The 19,641-nt window shown below is 44.3% G+C and overlaps 1 protein-coding gene across 8 annotated transcripts in view; it reads right to left on the minus strand.

Annotated features, from left to right (window-relative positions):
• PWWP2A (PWWP domain containing 2A) overlaps positions 1-19,254 on the minus strand; it is a 57,170-nt gene extending 37,916 nt beyond the window's left edge. For 3 of the 8 annotated variants that reach the window (XR_008502589.2, XR_008502590.2, XM_054487854.2), the window contains exon 1: positions 18,586-19,236. Coding sequence is in view for 4 of the 8 variants with exons in the window: in XM_054487854.2 (XP_054343829.1) it covers positions 18,586-19,169 (584 nt within the window). In the remaining 4 variants the exon portion in view is untranslated. Of the gene's footprint in view, positions 1-8,418; positions 8,489-13,037; positions 14,944-16,480; positions 17,490-18,585 lie in introns of those variants that run through there. The other 5 variants (XM_054487855.2, XM_054487856.2, XM_054487852.2 and 2 more) reach the window with 4 other exon arrangements.
• Between the last annotated feature and the right edge of the window lie 387 nt (positions 19,255-19,641).

The following is a 19,641-nucleotide window of genomic DNA, read 5'->3' on the forward strand; positions in this document are numbered from 1 at the left end:
ATGAGCAAGGCATGGTGGCACACACCTATAGTCCCAGCTACTGGGGAGGCTCAGGCAGGAGAACGGTTTAAGCCTGGGAGACGGTGGCTGCAGTGAGTCAAAATATCGCACCACTGCATACACTCCAGCCTGGGAGACAGAGACTTCATTCTCAAAAAAATAATAATAATAAAAATAAATAAAAATTAGCTAGGCGTGGTGGCACATGCCTGTAGTCACAGCTACTTAGAAGGCTGAGGTGGGAGGATCGCTTGAGCCATGATTGGACCACTGCACTCCAGCCTGGGTGACAGAGACCCTGTCTCAAAAACAAAACAAAAAAAGGCCAGGAGCAGGAATGGTGGCTCATGCCTATAATCCCTGCACTTTGGGAGGCCAAGACAGGAGGATAGCTTCAGGCCAGGAGTTCATGACCAGCCTGGTCAACATAGCCAGATGGTGTCTCTACAGAAAAAGGAAAAAGAAAAAAATAATACCCAGATTCATTTTATTTTGAGCCAATGATTTTAGAAACTACCCTGCCTTACAAACAGCAGCAGACTAAATCACAGAAGAGGTAAAACTGAAGCAAGCTCATTGTGGTTCATATTTCATCTCTTTGTGAGACTGGTTACGAAGTCAAAGTTTAACCTGAGAAAAAATGAAATAGCTAAATGCAAAAGAAAATTTTACCACAAAAAGTTAAAAATGGAATTACAATACAATCCAGCAATTCCACTTCTGGGTACATATCCAAAAGAATTGAAAGCAGGATCTCAAAGAGATATTAGCCAAAAAGGTGGAAGGTGGAACCAACCCAAGTGTCTACTGACATATGAAAGGACAAAGTGTGAGCTAGACAGAGATATATAGATAAACAAATATATTATACAAAATAATAGTTTAAGTCTTAAAAAGGATGAAATCATAGGCCAGGTGTGGTGGCTCACACCTGTAATCCCAGCACTCTGGGAGCCTGAAGCAGGCAGATTGCTTGAGGCCCGGAGTTCAAGACCAGCCTGGCCAACATGGTGAATCCCTGTCTCTACTAAAAATACAAAAATTAGCGGGGCATGGTGGTACATGCCTGTAATCCCAGCTACTTGGGAAGCTGAGGCACAAAAATTGTGTGAACCCAGGAGGCAGAGGTTGCAGTGAGAAGAGATCATGCCACTGTACTCCAGCCAGGGTGATAGAGTGAGACTGTGTCTCAAAAAAAAAAAAAAAAAAGGAAATCATGGCACATGCTACAACATGAATGAGTCTTGAGGACATTAAGTAAGCCAATCATAAAAAAGATATTGTATGAATCCACTTACATGAAAAGTATCTAAAGTAGTCAAATTCACAGAAGCAGAAAGTAGAATGGTTGACAGCAGGTGGAGAAGGAGAAATGGGAAGCTGTTGTTTAAAAACTATTGAATTTTAGTTTTGCAAGATGAAAAACTTCCGGAGATCTGTTTCACAACAATGTGAATATACTTAACACTATTGAACTGTATCCTTAATGGTTAAAATACATTTTTTTTTTTTTTTTTTTTTTTTTACAATTTCAAAAAACTTTTAAAAACGTGCATCTAAGACAGGCATGCCCGTAGTCCAAAGTATTTAGGAGGCTAAAACAGAAGCATCGCTTGAGCCCGAGTTCGAGGCCATCCTGGGCAACATACAAAGAACCAACTATTAAAAAAAAAAAAAAAAAATGTGTGGCCGGCCATTGGGGCTCATGCCTGTAATCCCAGCACTTTGGGAGGCCAAGGCAGGTGATCACCTGAGGTCAGGAGTTCGAGACCAGCCTGGCCAACATGGCAAAACCCAGTCTCTACTAAACATACAAAAAGTAGCCGGGCGTGGTGGCATGTGCCTGTAATCCCAGCTACTTGGGAGACTGAAGCAGGAGAATCACTTGAACCCAGGAGGCAGAGGTTGCAGTGGGCCAAGATCACAACATTGCCCTCCAGCCTGGGCAGTAAGAGTGAAACTTGGGGTCAAAAAAAAAAAAAAAAAATGCAGCCAGGTGTAATGGCTCAAGCTTGTAATCCCAGCACTTTGGGAGGCCAAGGCAGGTGGATTACCTGAGGTCAGGAGTTTAAGACCAGCCTGGCCAACATGGTGAAATCCCATCTCTACTAAAAATACAAAAAATTACCCAGGGGTGGTGACAGACACCTGTAATCCCAGCTACTTGGGAGGCTCAGGCAGGAGAATCACCTGAACCTAGGAGGCGAGTTTACAGATCATGCCACTGCACTCCAGCCTGGGCAACCAGGTGAGACTACATCTCAAAAAAAAAAAAAAAATGCAACCAGGCATGGTGGCTCAAGCCTATAATACTAGCTACTCAAGAGGCTGATCACTTGAGGCCAGGAGTTTAATTAAGTCCAGCCTGGGCAACATAGTGAGACCTGATCTCATAATTAAGTAAAAAATTAAAATATGAAACAATGAAAAAAATAAATGTATATCTAGCTAAATATAGAGGGGAAAATTTTATGAGAAGCAGTACATTGGTAAAGAATTATTAGTGCAAGGGAAACAGTAATTATATAGCGGAGAAACAGGACAACACCCTAACTTGAGGGAGAATCAAAGTACACATTGCCAATGAGGGCACATGGCTATCATGAGCCTGCAGATGTGGTGTTCCGAGAACACAACATTGCCTGCGTAACCTAAACCTCTCAGGAGTAAATATCAGGCAAATCCAAACTGAGGGACAGTCCTTATTACATAATTGCTACATAATTATATTGCAAGTAAATGTAATACATAATCATTTACTAGAGGATAAAAACACATTGAAGGAAATTTTTATTGGAAAAATTGAAGAAATAATGAAACATGAGATACAAAGTAAAGTACTCTATCAATGTTTCTTTAATTTGAAAACTATACTGTGGCTATAGTTTTCCTTTGATCTTAGAAAAGAAATGCTCCAGCATAAGTAAAGGAGAATGATGTCTTCAACTCAGTCTCAAACAGTTCAGGAAACAAATTTATTTACATAGAGAATGACAAATTAAATGTGGCAAAATGTTACAAATGAGTGACTCTAGAAAGAGTTTACAAGAATTCTCTGCTATGCTTCAAATTATCTAAAAATAAGAAGCTAAAAAAGTGTTTTTTTAAAAGCATGAATTCAGTTTACTTAGTTCCACCAATACTTCTATGCAAAGAAAGCACACAAAAAAGATCTATCCAACTTAAGTGGTAAATGCCAGCAAATTCACCTCAATTATCGCTAAGCATAAATCTACAGAAACACAGTGAGACCATCTCTTAAAAATAAATAAAATGTTTAAAAAACAAGTATGCTAACTGGTCTGATAGTATAAAACCGTCTCAGCCCTAGGACACAGCTTCAGTAGGTGAGACCAGAATGTACCAGTCAATGCCAAATGAGGTTACAGTCTTCGGAAGGAAAGAAATCACCGTGGATTAGTGATCAGGAAATGGGCTTTGCAGAGAATGGGACCTAGAAAGGCTCAAGCAGATTAAGTGAAGAGCAAAACAGGGAGTGGTAAATGGTGAAGACTAGTTATCCATTCTGAATATTATTAAGGATTCAGAGGCTTACATAAGCAATTAAATAAAGGTGATCCATCTGGCAGAAAAAGAGGAGGGCATGTTGGTGAGTGTGCCTGAGTGGAGAGGGCTGCCAGTTTAAGAGTGTGATAGACGGAGAATAACCAGTCTCTTAATAAGAAGGCTGGCTGGGAGCAGTAGCTCACGCCTGTAATCTCAATACTCTGGGAGGCCGAGGTGGGTGGATCACTTGAGACCAGGAGTTCAAGACCAGCCTGGCCAACGTGGTGAAACCCCACCTCTACTACAAATACAAAAATTAGCCGGGCCTGGCGGTGTGCGTCCATAATCCCATCTACTCAGGAGGCTGAGCCAGGGTAATCGTGTGAACCTGGGAGGCAGAGGTTGCAGTGACCCAGGATGCACCACTGCACTCCAGCCTGGGCAACAGAGTGAGACTCTGTCTCAAAAAAAAAAAAAAAAAGAAATGAAAAAAGAAAAAGAGGAGACTGGCTGAGAGTGATAGCAATGGCTCACGCCTATAATCCTAGCACTTTAGGAGGTTGAGGCCAGGAATTTTGAGATCAGCCTAGGCCACACAGGGAGACCCTGCCTCTACAAAAAATTAGCTGAGTGTAGTGACACTGGTCCCAGTTACTTGGGAGGCTGAGGTGAAAGGATCGCTTGAGCCCAGAAGGTTAAGCCTGAAGTGAGCCATGATGGCACCACTGTACTCCAGGCTGGATGACAGAGCAAGACCTTGCCTCAAAAAAAAGAAAAAAAAAAGACAGAGAGAGAGGCCAGTGAAGTCTTCTGTCTAGTGATGTGATTAAATGTATCTAAATTACTTTGTTAAAAACGTGGCCAGGCACGGTGGCTCACACCTGTAATCCTAGCACTTTGGGAGGCTGAGGCGGGTCGATCACCTGAGGTCAGGAGTTCAAGACCAGCCTGGCCAACACGGCAAAACCCCGTTTCTACTAAAAATACAAAAATTTAGTCTGGCGTGATGGTGGATGCCTGTAATCCCAGCTACTCATGAGACTGGCGCAGGAGAATTGCCTGAACCCGGGAGGCAGAGTTTGCAGTGAGCCAAGATCGTGCCACTGCATTCCAGCCTGGGCAACAGAGTGAGATTCCCTCTCAAAAAAGAAAAAAAACAAAAACAAACAAAAAAACTTAAAGCACAGCTATTCTAGTCTGATCCCATCATCTTAAAATTACAAAGAAGAACACAAAAATAATTCCCTTTCCCTTACATTCTCAAATATGAGCCCTTTTCAATAATGTTTAGAAAGCATACTGGTGGCCAGGCCTTGTGGCTCACGCCTGTAATCCAAGCACTTCTGGAGGCCAAAGCAGGAGTATCGCTTGAGCCTAGGTGTTCAAGACATTGTTGTTACTAAAAATTAAACAATTTACTAAAAATAAAACAATTAGCCAGGTGTGGAGGCATAGGCCTGTAGTCTCTGCTATTCAGAAGGCTGAGGCAGAAGGATCACTTGAGACCAGGAGTTCAAGGCTGCAGTAAGCTATGATCATGCCATTGCACTCCAGCCTGGGCAACAGAGACCCTGTCTCTAAGGCAAAAAAAAAAAAAAAAAAAAAAAAAAAAAAAATTGCTGGGCACGGTGGCTCACAGCTGTAATCCCAACATTTTGGGAGGCTGAGGCGAGCAGATCACAAGGTCAGGAGATGTAGACCATCCTGGCTAACATGGTGAAACCCTGTCTCTACTAAAAATATAAAATATTAGCCGGGCATGGTGGCATGCGCCTGTAGTCCCAGCTACTCGGGAGGCTGAGGCAGGAGAATCGCCTGAACCCGGGAGGCAGAGGTTGTAGTGAGCCGAGATTGCGCCACTGCACTCCAGCCTGGTGACAGAGCGAGACTCCATCTCAAAAAAAAAAAAAAGAACAAAAATGGAAAAAAGAAAGCAAGCATGCCAGAAGGGGACTATAGGGACAAAACTTACCTACTAAAAGACTATAACTATTTCCTCATAAGCCATCAGCCCCAGGTGCTAATGAGAGAAACAGAAAAAGATTAAGAAAGAGGTTACAGTGAGCCAAGATCGCACCACTGCACTCCAGACTGGGTGACAGAATAAGACGCCATCTCAAAAAAAAAAAAAAAAATTCCTCAAAGAAAGGTTACCTAACAACTTATTTTATTTTAGTCTGAAATCCTTTTCAAATTCAGTCATCCAGCACTTACTAAACGCTGACCTGGGCTTAACAGGCTTCAAAGCTGACAATTTGTACTTCCTCTTATGAACAAGTAGGTTTCACTACTGCCAAATCCAAGCCAATCAAGGCAAAACAGCATGTTATCTAATTGAAGACCCAGGACCATATAGAAGAAATATGATTTCCAAAAATGTCCAAAGTTCACTATATTGAACTGAAGAGCAATTTATGTTTACAGCAAATAGCTGTTGCCTGGGTGAGTGAGGAAGAGAGAACTCTTATTTCTAACTGCCAGGTTAACTCCCCAGCAAAACCATAAACTAAGTGGTATGGCAAAATATAGTTAAGTACATTTTAATTAGAACAAGGTTTTCAAACCCCGGAGAACTGTGTATCATTCAAAAAGGCATCTTGAATATATCTACTATTATCTATCATTTACAATTTTAGGCAATTTTGCTTAAGTAACCTCTGAGCCTTGGTGTCTATCTATGAAATGGGGATTAATAGAATTTACTTCAGCAGATTTGCCAGAGTTAAATGAAACAATGTAAACAAAGTATTTGGCACAGGACTTAGCACAGAAATTGAAAATACATAGTAGCTACTATAAAACACAGAAAGTAAAACTTGGCAACCTTCTTAGATTGTAGAAATATGCAGGAAAAAATAAATGAAAACTTAAAACCTCACACATTTAAAAAAAACAAGAAATATGCAAAAAAGTGAAATTAAGTATTATAGGGATTATGAGTTTTAAAAGGCTAAAATCCACTATTCTATAGTAAGCCAACTACATAAAATTGGTTCAAGGGTAAAGAAATGAAAATTACGGACTGCTTAAACTTATAGATTCAGGAAATCATTTGCAAGACTAATTACCAGCTCTACAATAAGGATTTAGATCAGCCACCCAAGTTGCCCATCCCCACATATGATACATTGCTTAGTTTGTAATTATGTCTCATTGTTAACTAACCATTAACCGTTTTTGTTTGTTTTTTTTTTTTTTGAGACAGAGTCTCACTCTTTCACCCAGGCTGTAGTGCACTGGAAAGATCTCAGCTCACTGCAACCTTCACCTCCCAGGCTCAAGTGATTCTCATGTCTCAGCCTCCCAAGTAGCTGGGATTACAGGCACACACCACCATGCCCAACTAATTTTTTTGTATTTTTAGTAGATACGGGACTTCACCATGTTGGCCAGGCTGGTCTCGAACTCCTGGCCTCAAATCAGCTGTCCACCTTGGCCTCCCAAAGTGCTGGGATTATAGGCATGAGCCACCGTGACCAGCCTTAACCGGTAACTTTTAAAACAGGCTTAACAAATTGATTGTTCTATTAAATACTTTGGCAAACTACCCCCTAAAAATCAGTTATCTCCAAATATGGTCCAAGAATCTTCTGTATCAGAATCACTTTGTTTAAAATGCGAAATGATGGAATGAAGCTCAGAAATCTATGCACATTCGTTTTGACAACCACTGCCCAAAAGTGTTTAGTAAAGGCATTCTATATTAAATCTACCTAGAATATAACTTAATCTCCAATTACTTTCTTGCAATACCTGCCACTACAACAAGCTTCTGTTCTGGTACTGTGTGTCTGAATTTACTCAAGAATTTAGGGAAAACAGGGTAAATAAATACCAGGAAATAATGATGCACTTTATAGACAAAAATAACTACTAACACATCTTTCATTTTTTATCAATATGAAATTAACTCAGCCATTACAGTGAAGATAAGCACATAATATATAAATTCTTTAGTAGTCCCACAGAAAACCTGATCTTAGGAAGATCAGACCTTGTTTCAACAAGAGCTTTACTTTAAAACAGTACACAGTAAAGTACAGTCTTATTTACAGTAAGAGGTTGAAAACTTCATCAGAAACCCCAAGTCCAGGCTGGGTGCGGTGGCTCATGCCTGTAATCCCAGCATTTTGGGAGGCTAAGGCCAGGAGTCCAAGAGCAGCGTGGCCAATATGGTGAAACTCTGTCTCTATTAAAAATACAAAAATTAGCCGGATATGGTGGCAGGCACCTGAAATCCCAGCTACTAGGAAGGCTGAGGCACAAGAATTGCTTGAACCCGGAAGGCGGAGGTTCCAGTGAGCCAAGATCGCACCATTGCACTCTGGCCTGGGCGACAAAAGCGAGACCCACCTCAAAAATAAAAAAAAAAAGGAAACCCCAAGTCCAATAAAACATGCCTAGCATAGTTTGTGTATAACACATCTAGTTAGTGTATAAAATCTATTTTTAAGTTTTATTTTTAATTGATAATTTGTTACAGGATTGTTATTTTTTTTTCATTTTTTTTTTTCTAGAGTAGCTTCTCCATAGACAGAGCAGGGCTACCCCATAGGCAGAGTGGCCCGGAGGATTCTTTAGACCCAGAATGAAACCAGGTTTAATGCCCAACTAATAATCACTTCTGAAAAAGATCATATTAATGCAACATGCAATTGAAGAGCTCACTCTCAACACATACTGCACAGTAGTGGGCGTCCTAAAGCTGTGTGGGTCAGGGAGTGACTGGCACTTGCCTCTTCTCTGTTTCACTGTGTAAAGCCTTTATTGACATCTTGGCATATAAGCAGAATAATCACCAAAAAAATATTACTTATAATGTACCACAACACAATCATTCAAGCATACTACTTGAGGGCCTAAGTTCTCAACCTGGACACTGTAGTATAAGCTACTGATACCACTACTCACTGCTTCACCAGAATGGCTGTATATTTTTCCCACCAAAAGTAGGGCTATTGCACCATACGTTTCATGGTCTCTGTAAAGAAAAGAAATCATTGTCTTGGTTTATATTTCCTCAAAAAACAAGTAAATTTTCTACAAATTGCTTTTAAGAACTTAGTGAAAACTGAAGTTTCCTAAGGAAATCATCAATTATTTTTAATGCAACAGTACCCCCATGTACACACACACACAGTCAGTATTTGTAAAAACACCAATTCTGAAATACAGCTAGCTATACCCTTTAATATGCATATACCACAAAACTAAAATGCACAAGCATTTTTTTTAAGAGATGGGGTCTCAGTATGTTGCCAAGGCTGGTTCAAACCTCAGGGTTCATGTGATCTTCCTGCCTCAATCTCCCAAAGTGCTGGGATTACAGGCAAGAGACACCATGCCCAGCCACACAAGTTTTTATTTTTTTTTTCTTCAGATAGAGTCTCACTCTGTCACCCAGGCTGGAGTGCAGTGGCACAATCTCAGCTCACTGGCGACCTCTGCCTCCCAGGTTCAAGCAATTCTCATGCCTCAGCCTCCTGAACAGTTGGGATTACAGGTGCACACCACCACACCCGGCTAATTTTTGTATTTTTAGTAGAGATGGGGTTTCGCCATGTTGGCCAGGCTGGTCTCAAACTCCTGGCCTCAAGTGATCCACCCACCTCAGCCTCCCAAAATGCTAGGATTACAGTCATGATCCACTGCACCCGGCTACACAAGCATTTTCAAGCATAAACCTTTACTTCATGACTCCTTATTTCCTGTCACATCCCCTGCTCCGAAAAAAAAAATGATTCAGAAAGAGCTTTCAGGATTTTTCCCTTTTTTCCCCCCATTTAAAAGCTTCTGCAAGAAGATTTTTTTAAGGATTTCCAGGTGGCTTTATAACTATGAGGAGTGAAGAACTACCTCTTCAGAAGCCTGGGCTGAAGGCTTTTGCTCTTTGCAAATAGTCTTGAGTGGTTCAATTTTCTTATGTCTGCAATACTAAACTTAGGACTATGTTTAAGGGATAGACCTAAAAGTTTGCCAGCAGGTAAGATATCCATAATCATTTCTACTGACCCAAAACAAGGAGAGGCTTTGAAGAGAGGCCTTGATAAGGCTGTGGTTCTTGCCCTTTCAGTTTGTTCCTGAGGGACAATAACTATTTTAAAACAAGGAAATGCAAGAGGATGCAACTGGGGAAAGAAAAAAAAATATATATATATATGTATCTATATCCAGAATGTAAAAAATTCTACGAAGTCCATGGATTAACAGTAAATTGCAAGTGAATAAAAGTAACAGCAGAACTACAAATGAAAAGGACAAGAAAATCAACCAATTGCAATGTATGAGCTTTATTTGGATCCTAATTTGAAAACTGAACAGTCTTGAGCTATTAATTTTGACAGTCCTCTTTTTTTTCTTTGAGACGGAGTCTTGCTGTCACCCAGGCTGGAGTGCAATGGCACAATCTCAGCTCACTGCAGCCTCCGCCTCCCGGATTCCAGTTATTCTCTTGCCTCAGCCTCCCGAGTGGCTGGGATTACAGGCACATGCCACCACACCCAGCTAATTTTTTTTATTTTTATAATAGAGATAGGGTATCACCATGTTGGCCAGGCTGGTCTCGAACTCCTGCCTTCAAGGGATCTACCTGCCTCAGCCTCCTAAGGTGCCCGGCCAACAGTCTGACATTTTAACAGTGACTGAATATTTGATGTTATAAAAGGATTACTGCTATTATTTCAGGTGTAATAATGGTAGTAAGATTGTTGTCTTTAAAGTCCTTATCTTTTTAGATATCTGCACTGGCCGGATGTGTTGGCTCAAGCCTGTAATCCCAGCACTTTGGGAGGCCGACGCAGGTGGATCACCTAAGGTCGGGAGTTCAAGACCAGCCTGACCTACATGGAGAAACCCCGTCTCTTCTAAAAATACAAAATTATCCAGGTGTGGTGGTGCATGCCTGTAATCACAGCTACTCAGGAGGCTGAGGCAGGAGAATCACTTGAACCCAGGAGGCAGAGGTTGCGGTGAGCTGAGATCCTGCCATTGCACTCCAGCCTGGGCAACAAGAGCGAAACTCCGTCTCAAAATGAAATAAAATAAAATTTAAAAATAAAGTTCAAAAAAAGGCTGGGTGCGGTGGCTCACGCCTGTAATCCCATCATTTTGGGAGGCCAAGGCAAGCAGATCACCTGAGGTCAGGAGTTTGAAACCAGCCTGGCCAACATGATGAAATTCGTCTCTACTAAAAATACAAAAATTACCCGGGCTTGGTGGTACAAGCCTGTACTCCCAGCTACTCAGGAGGCTGAGACAAGAAAATCACTTGAACCTGAGCAAGACTCTGTCTCAAAAAAAAAAAAAAAAAAAAAAAAAAAATATGACACACCAATGATTTATTATTTTGTCTATAATAATCATTTAAGCTGGGTGCAGTGGCTCATGCCTGTAATCCTAGCACTGTGGGAGGGCAAGGAGGGAGGATTACTAGTCACTTGAGGCCAGAAGGTTGCAATCAGCCTGGGCAACATAGCGAGACCCAGTTTCTACAAAAAATATATATATTTTTTTGAGACAGAGTTTTGCTCTTGTTGCCCAGGATGGAGTGCAATAGCGTGATCTTGGCTCACTGCAACCTCTACCTCCCAGGTTCAAGCGATTCTCCTGTCTCAGCCTCCCAAGTAGCTGGGATTACAGGCACATGCCACTACGCCCGGCTAATTTTTGTCTTTTTAGTAGTGACACGGTTTCATCATATTGGTCAGGCTGGTCTTGAACTCCTGACATCAGGTGATCCGCCCACCTCAGCCTCCCAAAGTGCTGGTATTACAGGCATGAGCCACCGCGCCTGGCACTTTTTTTTTTCTTAACTCGCCAGGCACAGCAGCATGAGCCTCTAGTCCCAGGTACACGGGAGGCTGGGGTGGGAGGATCGCTTGGACCCAGGAGTTCAAGGCTGCAGTAAGCTATGATCACACGACTGCACTCCAGTCTCTGTGATAAAGTGAGACCCTGTCTCTAAACAAATAAATAAAATAATCATTAACACAGTTTAGAATCCTGAAGGAATGCTTACTATATGTCAAAATTTAAAAAGCTAAGATTAAGGACAAACTGAGAACAGGAAAATCCAAACTGAATTTGTAGGGTTAACTGATTATTCTCATCTGCCAGCATTTAGACTATTGTAATTAGACATTGCTAATGAGCTCAGAAGCAGGCAGGTAATTTAAACTAAGAGAGCTGGGTATAAAACAACAGTGGCCGGGTGCTGTGGCTTACGCCTGTAATCCCAACACTTTGAAAGGCCGAGGCGGATGAGCCTGGGCAACAAAGCGAAACCCTGTCTCCACCAAAATGATGCAAATTAGCCAGGCATGGTGGCATGCAACTGTAGCTGCAGCTATTTGGGAAACTGATGTGGGAGGATTGCTTGAGCCCAGGAGGTTGAGGCTGCAGTGAACTGTGAGTGTGCCACTGCATTCTGGCCTGGGTGACAGAGCAAGACCCTTTCTCGAAAAAAAAAAAAAGAAAAAGAAAGAAAGAAAGAGCACAAAGCAAGCTAGAGAATGCATGCTTCACTTAAAGGCATCCAGTTCTTTTTAGAAAGAGTCTCGCTCTGTCACCCGAGCTAGAGTGCAGTGTGCGATCTCGGCTCACCACAGCCTCCACCTCCCAGGTTCAAGCAATCCTCCTGCCTCAGCCTCCAGAGTAGCTGGGATTATAGGTGCATGCCACCACGCCCAGGTAATTTTTTGTATTTTTAGTAGAGACAGGGTTTCGACATGTTGGCCCGGATGGTCTTGAACTCCTGACCTTACATGATCCACCCACCTCAGCCTCCCAACTTGCTGCAATTACAGACATGAGCCACCACACCCGGCCAGGCATCCAGTGTTAAGTAAATACAATGCTAAACAAAATCTGATTTTAACCAGATACTAAAAATATCCTCAAAATTACTGTGTCATTTATGGGCCAAAGAAAGCTACCTAGAAGATAGAAAGGAGAATATAACAAACCAGGGTAGTACAGGGAAAACCAGGCCACCTGGTCATTCTGTTCATTTTACATATAAACTGAGGTATAGTTTGTTTGCTTGTGTCTAAGTGAACTGCCCAAAGCTAAATCAATTAGCCTAAGAACTAGGAAATGGAGCTTAGTAAGGCACAATGATTCGCCCAAAGGTACAGTGCTAACAGGAGAGGCTAGTACCAATATTAGCAATTAAAGCCCAGGCCAGGAGTGGTGGCTCACGCCTGTAATCCCAACACTTTGGGAGGCCGAGGCAGAGGACTGCCTGAAGTCAGGAGTTTGAGACCAGTCTGGCCAACATGATGAAATGCTGTCTCTACTAAAAACACAAAAAAATTAGCCGGGCGTGGTGGCGTGCGCCTGTAATCCCAGCTACTCAGGAGGCTGAGGCAGGGAATTAATTGCTTGAACCAGGGAGATGGAGGTTGCAGTGAGCCGAAGTCCCGCCACTGCACTCCAGCCTGGGTGACAGGAGCAAGACTCTGTCTCAAAAAAAAAGAAAAAAAGCCCAAGCACCTAACACTCTGTCCAGTCAATAATTTACTATTTAGTACCACTTTCTTTTCTGTCTTGAGTTATGTATGTCCAGCTCCTTTTTTTTCACAGAATGATTCTCCTCAAAAATGTGTTCTCCAACCAAATAAATCTGAAAATAATGCAAAAAATAATAATACAACAGGGAGGGGAAGCATTTCAAATGATTACAAAAGCAGACTCTTAGTCATCCACACATATATTAAATCCTGTGTTCTAGACTCAAACACCTTTTCCACACAGTAGATAGCTCTTCCAATTTTACAAAGATATTTCTGTACCATGCATAATGTAAGCATAAAATATGGAAGAAATTTATAAAAGCAATAACTAGCCCTTTTGAAGACTGAAGAAAAGCACAAATACATTACACATTTAGTCTCCCAAATGTTAATCTCATTGGAGAGGCAAGAACCAAAACTTCAGAGCTTACTATGTATTCCCCGGTATTCAGCTAAGGAACTAGTGGAGTCTCCAGAGCCAGGTTTCACAGCTGTTACCCAACTAAAGAATATGCTTGGCTCCAACACCCATATCCTTTATATTATCTCCACACAGGCAATGAAATCAAGAGAAGCACTCACTTTCAGAAATATGCAACTTTCAGAAACATGCCATTCTTTACTTTCTGCTTAAACTAAAACTTAGCCCAACTAGCTTTCTAATATGCAAGCAGAAAAAGCAGAGGTTTTAGAATGGGATCAACCTACATCTGGATCCTTGCTTTGCCACTTACAAGTTAACTGGCCAAATTAAATGAGCCTCCATTTCCTCCCGTGTAAATTAAAAACACTACCAAGGTTATAAAAAAACTAAAGCATGAGGTACAATGTCTAGCATATAATGGGCACTCACAGAAAGCTCCTAATTTTTACCTAGAGGCTGAATTCAATGGCCAAGTAAGATACAAATTACTTTAAAGCAACTGATGAATAGAGTTGCTTAGTAGAGTCTAAAGTATCAGGGGCTCACGCCTATAATCCCAACACTTTGGGAGTGTAGAAATGGGAGGATGGCTTGAGGCCAAGAGTTCAGACCTGGCGCAGTGGCTCATGCCTCTAATCCCCAGCACTTTGGGAGGCCGAAGCGGGAGGATCACTTGAGGTCAGGTGTTCGAGATGCGCCTGGCCAACATGGCGAAACTCCGTCTCTACTACAATCCCTTGAACCCTGGAGACTGAGGTTACAGTGAGCCAAGACTGCACTACTGCACTCCAGCCTGGGTGACAGAGCGAGACTCTGTCTCAAAAAAAAAAAAAAAAAAAAAAAAGAGTTCAGGCCAGGCACAGTGGCTCACGCCTGTAATCCCAGCACTTTTCAGAGGCTGAGACAGGCAGATCACCTGAGGTCAGGAATTCAAAGACCAGCCTGGCCAACACGGTAAAACCCCGTCTCCACAAAAATACAAAAATTTGCCCAGCGTGGTGGAGCATGCCTGTAATCCCAGCTACTTGGGAGGCTGAGGCGGAAGAATCACTTAAACCCGGGAGGCCGACGTTGCAGTGAGCCAAGATTGTGCCATTGCACTCCAGCCTGGGCAACAGAGCAAGACTCTGTCTCAAGGAAGAAAAAAAAAAAAAAAAAAGAGTTCAACCAGCCTGAGCAACATGGTAAGACCCCCATCTCTACAAAAAATTTTAAAATTAGCCAGGTGTGGCCAAGTGCAGTGGCTCATGCCTATAATCCCAGCACTTTGGGAGGCCGAGGCGGATCACGAGGTCAGGAGTTCGACCAGCCTGGCCAATATGATGAAACCCTGTCTCTACTAAAAAATACAAAAAATTATCCAGGCGTGCTGGCATGCGCCTGTAGTCCCAGCTACTCAGGAGGCTGAAGCAGGAGAATCACTTGAACCCAGGGTGACAGAGGATGCAGTGAGCTGAGATCATGTCACTGTACTCCAGCCTGGGTGACAGGGGGAGACTCTGTCCAAAAAAAAAAAAAAAAAAAAAGCACAAACTCAGTAGCCCTGGGTTCCAGCCTAGTCTCTGAAACGGTCTGGCAGTCACGTCTCTATGCTCAATCTCAAGGTTTCATTTGGATGAAAATATAGCTGGCTGGCTGCAATGGCTTATGCCTGTAATCCCAGCATTTTGGGAGGCCAAAATCAGAGGATCGCTTGAGCCCAGGAGCACGAGACCAGCCTGAGCAACATAGTGAGACCCTCATCTCTACAAAAGATAAAAAAACAGGCTGGGCGCGGTGGCTCATGCCTGTAATCCCAGCACTTTGAGACGCCGAAGTAGGTAGATCACCTGAGGTCAGGAGTTAGAGACCAGCCTGACCAACATGGTGAAACCCCCGTCTCCACTAAAAATACAAAAATTAGCCGGGCGTGGTGGTGGGCGCCTATAATCCCAGATACTCAGGAGGCTGAGGCAGGAGATTCACTTGAACCCAGGAGGTGGAGGTTGCACTAAGCTGAGGTCATGCCACTGCACTCCAGCCTGGGTGACAGAGTGAGACTCCGTCTCAAAAAAAGGAAAAAAATTAGCCAGGCGTGGTGGTATGCACTTGTAGTCCCAGCTATTTGGGAAGCTGAGGTGGAAGAACGCAGTGAGCTACGATCCCAGCACTGCACTCCAGCCTGAGCAACATAGCGAGACCCTGCCTCTTAAAAACAAAAACAAAAACAAACACAAACACTGTCTCCTGGATCCATCAGTAAACCCCAAAACTGCACATGAAAGTGTGCAATCAACATAAGTGCAAATTACAAAATACATTGGCAGGTCCGTTTTTCCAGATTAAACTGTAAAAAAAAGGAAATCCAACTAGTCAATCATTAGTCCAATAATAATTCCTTGAATTGCTAAATTTTAGTGTTTTATTTCCTCAACATTTCCACAATTTTTTTTTAAGACAGGGTCTCATTCTGTCACCCAGGCTGGACTGTGTGATCTTAGCTACTGTAACCTCCACCTCCAGGGCTCAAGAGATCCTCCCACCTCAGCCTCCCAAGTAGCTGGGACCACAGGCACAAGCCTCCACGCCCGGCTAAGTTTTATATTTTTTTCGTAGAGACAGGGTTTCACCATGTTGCCCAGGCTCCTCTGGAACTCCTGCGCTCAAGTGAGCTGCCTGCCTTGGCCTCCCAAAGTGCTGGGCGCCTGTAATCCCAGCTACTCCGGAGGCTGAGGCAGGAGAATTGCTTCAGCCCGGGAGGTGGAGGTTGCAGTGAGATCGCACCACTGCACTCCAGCCTGTGTGACAGAGCAAGACTCCGTCTTGGAAAAAATAAATAAATAAATAAATAATAGTAATAGGATCCTTTCACTTCAGAATATTCAAATGGAAAAGGTTCATATTAGGAATAGCTCCTCCAACAAAAGAAATTGCTGTTTCTAAGCACTGATAGCATGAGACCAAAACTCAATAGCAATTCTCTACCAAAGACAATTTTTTACAAATAAAGCACTAACACAATGAGCACTTATCCATTCCATTTCCAAAAACAACTTACCTTCCGCACCTTCCTTTTGCAGATTTGAAATCCAGATTCTCACACAATCACTGGCCATCTCTTCTGTTTCATTCAACAGCATACACACCAGAGTGTCTCTCACTATTATATACATCAGCAGAGGCCGGGAGAGGTGGCTCATGCCTGTAATCCCAGCACTTTGGGAGGCCAAGGTGGATGGATCACCTGAGGTCAGGAATTTGAGACCAACCTGACCAACATGGTGAAACTCCATCTCTACTAAAAATACAAAATTAGCCAGGCGTGGTGGCACACGCCTGTAATCCCAGCTACTTAGGAGGCTGAGGTAGGAGAATCGCTTGAACCAGTGAGGTGGAGGTTGCAGTGAGCAGAGATCATACCATTGCAGCCTGGGCAACAAGAGCGAAACTCCGTCTCAAAAATAAATAAATAAATAAATAAAATACAGCAATAGAAAGCACACTCACCTTATTCTGCTTTCTAATTATGAAAACAGAAGTGCAGGCCAGGCGCAGTGGCTCACGCCTGTAATTTCAGCACTTTGGGAGGCCAAGGCAGCAGGATCGCTTGAGCCCAGGAGTCTGAGACCAGCCTAGGCAGCACAGCAAGACCCTGTCTCTATTAAATAAGTAAACAAACAAACATAAACAGAAGTACAAATGCCCTAATCCAAAATTATTTTTAAAAAAGATACTTGAGGCCGGGCACGATGGCTCATGCCTGTAATCCCAGCCCTTTGGGAGGCTGAGAAGGGTGGATAACCTGAGGTCAGGATTTCAAGACCATCCTGGCCAACATGGTGAAACCCCGGCTCTACTTAAAAAATACAAAAATTAGACCAGCATGCTGGTGCACGCCTGTAGTCCCAGCTACTTGGGAGGCTGAAGTGGGAGAATCGCTTGAACCCAGGAGGCGGAGGTTGCAGTGAGACGATATGGCGCCACTGCACTCCAGCCTGGGTGAGAGTGAGACTCCGTCTCAAAAAAAAAAAAAAAGATATTTGAGATTAAATAATACAGAATAACTGCTCTCATCTTTCCCCCCAAACACCATACTTCAATATGAAATTTTAAATGGCTTTTTTCCCCAAATGGGAAAGAAGGATTCCTGGGTCTTGATGGGACAGCAAGCAAGTTTAAGAGTAAAACATACTAACAAGCCATTGCAAACAGGTGAGATACCATCAGAGTGTGCGCTGTTGCAGGAAACAGAATGGAAAGCCGTGAATGGGAGTCTCTGCACTTCATATCTGCAAAAGAAGAGAATAAAAACGTTAACTCCAGACTTAGAACAGGTTCTCTTCCCCTGTTGAAAGCAGAGCCCAAAAACATTTTAAATCAAAAAACGAAAATGTAGTTAAGCCAAATTTGTAGATGAACCTCAACCTTCTTGTCCTTAATACATAAACTGTATCCCAGGTGTTAGAAGTTACTTGAACATTTTTATGCTACACCACCTTGACATTAAAAGATTTTTTAAAAATCTCCAATCTCTTCTTTAAACTGTTCTTAAACTATCATTAAAATTAGCAAAATACGCTTCTCTGTTGAATGGTTAACCTAAAGGGAATGACTTCTAGCCGTAAGAATTACAGTTAAAAGGTCCATTTTAACAAATGCTCTTCCCCCTGTAAGGAGTGACAGGTAACCTTTTGGGAACCCCAATGTACACACCCCTTTCTCCAATCCTGCTAAAGTTAAACGTTAATTTGAGGACAGACAAGTGCCTCCTCGCAAGCAATGCCCCCCTGTCCCCCCGTCCAAAACGCCGTTCTCTGCAAAAATCCATCTGCATCTTGCATTAACCCACCCGCCCAGTGACGGTGAGTCCAGGCCAAGTCGCAGAAGACCAGGCATGAGGGGTGAGACCTGTGAGCCCATCTGCACCCGCGCCCTCCCACCTGGTGGCACACCTGCCCCGCAGGCGCCCACCTGGGGCCGGGACCGCCCTCTCCTGGTCTCGCGCGCCTGCCCCACTCGGAGCGCGCGCCACGCGCCGCGCAGGACCAGAGGGCGGGGCCCCGGGCAGCGGGGAAGCGAGGACTCGGGGAGAGGGGGCCGCCCGAGTTCACTCCCTCCCTGGGGACCCAGCGGACCGGAGCGTGCTGGGGGCAGGCGCGGTACCTTTTGGACAGATCCATAAGGACCCCGGAGAAAAGCTTCTCGCCGAGGCGGAACGACACGACGAGCGCGTCCTCAATGATGTGGTCCAGCGTGACCCGCACCTCCGAGCCCGGGATCAGTTGCGACACCGTGGAGTCCCCGCCCGCCGGCGGCACGAGCGCCGGGGCTACGGGCTGAGGCAGCGGCGGCTCCTCGCGCTCCTCGGGAGCCGGGGGCTGCTCCGGCGGCGATGCAGGAGAAGGTGGAAGTTCGGGCCCTCCCTGAGGCGCGGCTGCCGCCGACTCTGCCACCCGAACGGACAGTTTCTCCTCAGCCTCCAGTTCCGGCCCCACCGCCTCTGGGCTGCGGGCGAGCTCCCCCGGCGGCGGCGGTGGCGGCGGGAGCGGCGGCTCGTCGGCCTGAGGAACGGACTGCTGCCCGTCGGTCTCGCCATCCGGCACAGACGCTTCAGTGGCCGTGACCGGGAGGGGGTCAGTGCCGGCCTCACTGCCGGGGATGGGCTCCATCTCCGGCTCGGCCTCGCCGGCGCCCCCCTCCCCGGGGGACGCTGCAGTCGCTGCCGCCTCTGCAGCCACGGCCGCCATTTTCTTCCTAGCTTCTCCCTCCTCCAACTCCGGCTGCAGCGGCGGCGGCAGCAGCGCTGCTTGATTCCCTGGGCCTTCCCCTCCCTCCCGCGAACACTTTCGTCCCGCCCTTTCCCTGATGCTCGTTTTTGGCACCTCGCCATTGGTTCCATTCTACACCCCTCCCGCACTTGTGATATTCCATTGGCCAGGGATGGACGTCTATCATCTAGTCAGTCCATCCTTCCCACGCAGAGTAGGAACTTCTCATTGGCCAGATGTGTTGTCAAGTGTGGAATCTGAGTGGAGGAATAGGGGGCGGATCAAAGGGGGCGGGGGAAGTCACAAAAGAGGAGCCATATACTCATCGCCTCTTGCTATTGGCTGGAAGAGGAAATAAAGTTTTATGATTGGCCTACGCTCCTGCCCATTATCAGTCAGGTCTTCGGAGGTGGGAGAAAGGAGGGAATCATGTGGCGTGCCACTTCTTTCA

The sequence above is a fragment of the Pongo pygmaeus genome, chromosome 4 (assembly GCF_028885625.2).
Source record: "Pongo pygmaeus isolate AG05252 chromosome 4, NHGRI_mPonPyg2-v2.0_pri, whole genome shotgun sequence".
Taxonomy (NCBI): Eukaryota; Metazoa; Chordata; class Mammalia; order Primates; family Hominidae; genus Pongo; species Pongo pygmaeus.